The 5,714-nt window shown below is 45.2% G+C and overlaps 1 protein-coding gene across 1 annotated transcript; it reads left to right on the top strand.

Annotated features, from left to right (window-relative positions):
* Window positions 1–952: 952 nt before the first annotated feature.
* On the top strand, window positions 953–3,093 carry LOC140850218 (lysine-specific demethylase 4D-like). The gene has a single exon (XM_073239966.1). It carries the CDS (start codon window positions 1,215–1,217, stop codon window positions 2,775–2,777), a length of 1,563 nt encoding a protein of 520 aa, XP_073096067.1. The 5' UTR covers window positions 953–1,214; the 3' UTR covers window positions 2,778–3,093.
* Window positions 3,094–5,714: the final 2,621 nt, after the last annotated feature.

The raw sequence follows: 5,714 nt of genomic DNA, 5'->3' as shown, positions 1-5,714 counted from the left end.
CTTCCTTTTTCTTTTAATACAATGAAATATGTCTCTTAGTCTTCAGTGCTTCTCACTCTAAACTCTGTTTTTAAATAAACATATGGAAATTTGTGAAAATCATAACTGCCAGATGAATGATAACAATTAGCTATTCTGATGGCTGTGTAACCAGCACCTAGATTCCAAACAAAATATTAATGTTTCTCCAGAGACCCCCTCACTTTCCCACTCACAACCTCTCTTTCTCAAAGGTAACCACTGCTCTAACTTCTAACATAGATTACTTTACCTCCTTCTTTATATATACTTATATAAAAAGATGAAATTTCATGTAAAATTGGAATAATGGATTTGATATTCTTTTAGGTCTGGATAATATTGCCCAGTATTATGTGTGTAAAATTATCCCTGTATGCTCATGTAATTTGCAGTGCTCTATTGTATTCCACTGTAGGACTGTACCACAGTGTATGTCCATTCTACTGTTGATGGACATTTGGCTTGTCTCCAGTATTTGCTACTAGAAATAATATTGTTATGAGCATTAATGGAGGTGACTTTCCATGCAGAGCTATACAGATTACCTAGACATGTGGTACCCGTTGAATCATGGCACATGCGTATGTCCAGTCTTACACATGCATAAGTTCAATTTTAGTAGATACTGTCCAAATAGTTCCCCAAAGTGTGATTTCCATTCTTTCTATGAGGGTATGAGAATTCCCATTGTTCTACATCAACACCACATCCTACATTGTCAATCGTATAAAATTTTAGCCTTTCTTTGAGTGTGGGATAATATCCCATGGTGGGATCCCATGGTATTTTACTTGTATCTCCAGAATAACTTCCTCCAAACATTAATGTTCAAGCTTTTGTATTCTTTCTTCTAGGGTTTGTTTTAAACACTGTCCTGAAGACAGTACATTTGGACACCGTGCACCCAGGACTGCTTGAGTCAGGAGGCCTCAGAGAACAAACCCCAGTGCCAGCTGAGGAACATCACAGAGTTGCACGTTCAGCTCCTGTATCAGCTTCTGCCCAGGGGGCCGTCTCCTGGTGAATCAGCAAGCCCAAAAACATCATCTCATTTACACCAAAGTCCACGGGTGTTTCCTGCTGACTCAAAGACACTCAAACCAATTTTGGAATAATAGCATTTTCCACCATGCTCAACTATCCAGACCACACCTGAAGACCTGAGAGTTTGTTTGTTCTTCATTACGGAAGCCATGATGTCTCAGGCAAACTGTGCCCAGAACCCAAGTTGTAGAATCATGACCTTCTACCCAACGGAAGAAGAGTTTACTGATTTTGAGAAATATATTATTTATATGGAATCTCAAGGTGCACACCGAGCAGGTGTGGCCAAGATAATACCCCCCAAGGGGTGGGAAGCCAGGAAGACCTACGATGACATCAGTGACATCCTAATCCCCTCTCCCCTCCAGCAGGACGTCCTGGGTAGGGCTGGTGTGTTCACTCAGTACTCCAAAAAGAAGAAGGCCATGACGGTCGGGGAGTATCGTGACCTGGCGAAGAGTGGTAAATATCAGGCACCACCACACGCAGATTTTGACGATTTGGAGAGAAAATTCTGGAAAACCCGGCTCTACAGTTCACCAATCTATGGCGCTGACGTCAACGGCTCCTTATTTGCTAAAAACACCAAGCAGTGGAACCTCAGACACCTGGGAACCATTCATGATCTGCTGGAGCAGGAGTGTGGGGTGGTCATCGAAGGTGTCAACACACCCTACCTGTACTTCGGGATGTGGAAGACCACGTTCGCGTGGCACACGGAGGACATGGACTTATACAGTATCAACTATGTGCACTTCGGGGAGCCCAAAACGTGGTATGCAGTGCCCCCGGAGCATGGCTGGCGCCTGGAACACCTGGCCAAAGAGCTCTTCCCGGCTAGTGCCCACAGCTGTGGGGCCTTTCTGCGGCACAAGGTGGCCCTCATCTCTCCTACTGTCCTCAGGGACAACAGGATCCCCTTCAGTCGGGTCACGCAGGAGGCTGGCGAGTTCATAGTGACATTTCCGTACGGGTACCACGCTGGCTTCAACCACGGCTTCAACTGCGCGGAGGCCATCAACTTTGCCATGCCGCGCTGGATCGATTACGGCAAAGCGGCCTCTCAGTGCAGCTGCGGGGAGGCCAGGGTCAGCTTTCCCATTGATGTCTTCGTGCGCACCCTGCAGCCTGAGCGCTATGAGCTCTGGAAGCGCGGGCAGGACCGGGAGGCAGTGAACCATGTGGCACCTGCAGCAATGGGCAGCCAAGAGCTGGGCACCTGGAAGGAGTTGTGGGCAACCAGGAGAGCCACACTGGGCCTCCGGGACCTGCCGCCCCGCCGCTCACTGAGCCCTGCCAGGAATGTGGCTGTGGGGCGAGGGGGTCACCGCCGCGCCCCTAGGCTGCCCGCATCTCGGCGCCATGTGCAGGCCTCTGTTCCTCCCTCTGTGGCTCAGGGCAGGGATGCCACTTGTCGGTCCGTGGAGCGTGGCTCAGCCCTGCTGACAACCCAGGACCCATCTGACCTGGGTCTCCACCCAACTGGCAGGCATGGTCCTGGCCGTCGTCCTCGGGAGCAGGGGACTCAGGAGCTGACTGACCAGGCCCTGGCCAAGAAGCGCCTCTTGCTCAGCACATCATGCGCAGCTCAGGATCCTGATGTTCAGGCCCTTTCTTCAGGTGGACCCTCACTGGATAACTCTGCACCACCGAGCCCTGCATCCGTGCATTCTGCTAAGGCTTCCGGGTGCTGCAGTTTCCCTGCACCCTAACCCAGGGGGATGTTTTGGTAGCCCGCTTCTCTTACACGTGGAGGCTCCCTAAGTGTGGGCACGTGTACACCTCAGAGCCTTCACAACCTGCGGTGCTGCCACGGGACCTGCTGAGTCCACATTATTGATGACAAACAGCTTTTTCTTCCTCCAAGACACCATTATCTCTTTTGACACTGCTGCCAATGAAGTTTCATCCACTGGATGCTTGTTTTTGCAAGTGGTGGTAGAGCAGCTTCTTCAAGCAACTCTATTCAAGGTCTATTTTACTTCATGTCAATACCCTCAATTTGGACCACTCTTCTCAATAAAAAATCCCCATATCCAGCTGTTTCTTCATGTCTGATGATTTTTTGCCATACTCAATCTTGGAAAAGCAAAGGACATTCATAATGAAAATTATATAAAGTTAGAATGACCTTTGTTCTTACTGCCATGATCTTCCAAGCCTCATTTGTTCTTCTTTTTCCAATTTCAATAATTGTGATGTTAGACTATTCATTTGGGGTTGTTCTTCCTTCTTTAATTATGCCTGGATTGCTATATACTTTCCTCTTAAGACTTCTTTTGCTGCATGTCACAGAAGTTGGGGCTTTGTGTTGTTGTTGTCATTTGTTTCCATATATTGCTTGATCTCTATTTTAATTTGGTCATTGATCCATTGATTATTTAGGAGCATGTTGTTAAGCCTCCATGTGTTTGTGAGCCTTTTTGCTTTCTTTGTACAATCTATTTCTAGTTTTATACCTTTGTGTTCTGAAAAGTTGGTTGGTAGGATTTCAATCTTTTTGAATTTACTGAGGCTCTTTTTGTGGCCTGGTAGGTGGTCTATTCTGGAGAATGTTCCATTTGCACTTGAGAAGAATGTGTATCCTGTTGCTTTTGGATGTAGATTTCTATAGATGTCTATTAAGTCCATCTGTTCTAGTGTGCTATTCATGCCTCTGTGTCCTTACTTACTTTCTGTTTTGTGGATCTGTTTTGCGGATCCTTTGGAGTGAGTGTTATGTTGAAGTCTCCTAAAATGAATGCATTGCCTCCTTTAATTCTATTAGTATTTGTTTCATATATGCTGCTGCTCCTGTGTTGGGTGCATATATATTCATAATGGTTATATCCTCTTGTTGGACTGAGCCCTTTATCATTATGTAATGTCTTTATCTCTTGTAATTTTCTTTGTTTTGAAGTCTATTTTGTCTGATAGTAGTACTGCGACACCTGCTTTTTTCTCCGCATTGTTTGCATGAAATATCTTTTACCATCCCTTGAGTTTAGTCTGTGCATGTCTTTGGGTTTGAGGTGAGTCTCTTTTAAGCAGCATATAGATGGGTCTTGCTTTTTTTTTATCCATTCTATTACTCTGTGTCTTTTGATTGGTGCATTCAATTCATTAACATTTAGAGTGATTATTAAAAGATATGTAGTTATTGCCATTGGAGGCTTTAGGTTCGTGGTTACCAAAGGTTCAAGGTTGGCTTCTTTAGTATCTTACTGTCTAACTTAACTTGCTTATTGAGCTATTATAAATAGTGTCTGGTGATTATTTCTCTCCCTTCTTATTTCTCCTCCTCCATTCTTCATATGTTGGGTGTTTTGTTCTGTGCTCTTTTGTGTTTCCTTTGACTGCTTTTGTGGGTAGTTGATTTTATTTTTCATCTTTAGTTAGTCTTTGGTTGGTCTGCTTTCTTTGCTGTGATTTTATTTTCTCTGGTGACATTTCTCTGGGAGCCTTAGGAGTGCTCCCATTTAGAGCAGTCCCTCTAAAATACCCTGTAGAGGTGGTTTTTGGGAGGCAAACTCCCTCAACTTTTGCTTGTCTTGGAAGTGTTTAATCCCTTCTTCATATTTAAATGATAATCCTGCTGGATACAGTATTCTTGGTTCAAGATCCTTCTGTTTCATTGCATTTAATATATCACGCCATTCTCTTCTGGCCTGTAAGGTTTCTGTTGAGACATCTGATGATAGCCTGATGGGTTTTCCTTTGTAGGTGATCTTTTTCCTCTGTCTAGCTGCCTTTAATACTCTGTCCTTGTCCATGATCTTTGCGATTTTAATTATTATGTGTCTTGGTGGTGTCCTCTTTGGGTCCCTTCTGTTGGGACTTCTGTGTGCTTCTGTGGTCTGAGCACCTATTTCCTCCCCCAGTTTGAGGAAGTTTTCGGCAATTATTTCTTCAAAGTCACTTTCTAGCTCTTTTTTCTCTCTTCTTGTACCCCTATAATGCAAATTTTGTTCCATTTTTATTGGTCACACAGTTCTCTTAATATTCTTTCATTCCTGGAGATCCTTTTATCCCTCTCTGCATCAGCTTCTCTGTGTTCCTGTTCTCTGGTTTCTATTCCATTAACGACCTCTTGCACCTTGTCCATTCTGCTTTAAAGTTCTTCCAGATATTGTTTTATTTCTTTATTCTCCCTCCCAACTTTATCCATTATCTCTTGCATTTTTCTCAGCAGCTCCATCAGCATGGTTAAGACCTTCATTTTGAATTCTTTTTCAGGAAAATTGGTTAAATCTATCTCCCCAGGTTCCCTCTTAGGGGATGTCTGTGTGATTCTGGTCTGGATCAAATTCTCCTGCCTTTTCATGGTGATATAAGTAGTCATGAACAGTTGGCGCATGTATTAGCTGGGAGAAGAAAGTTCCTTCCTGCTTGCTCTTCACCTTCCTCTCCTGCAAGAAGGCAACCCCTAGTGGCTTGTGCTGGGCAGCTGCATGTCAATGGGGTCTCTGAGTCTGGACTGGGCAGCTGTGGGGGGAGGCTCCGCACAGCTGCTGTGACCCGGGCCTGTCTCAGGCTGCTGCCCTGCTATGGCAGGGCCGCACCAGAAGGGGAACAGGTGGGAGGCTGTTTATCGCCATGAGGAGCCTCAGAGCTGCACTGCTGCGCAGGGTGTTAGGGCACCTGGAGTTCCCTAGGATTCCCAGCTGCTG

The sequence above is a fragment of the Manis javanica genome, chromosome 6 (assembly GCF_040802235.1).
Source record: "Manis javanica isolate MJ-LG chromosome 6, MJ_LKY, whole genome shotgun sequence".
Taxonomy (NCBI): Eukaryota; Metazoa; Chordata; class Mammalia; order Pholidota; family Manidae; genus Manis; species Manis javanica.
The sequence above is the reverse complement of the archived record's forward strand: the minus strand, read 5'-3'. Positions and strand labels throughout refer to the sequence as shown.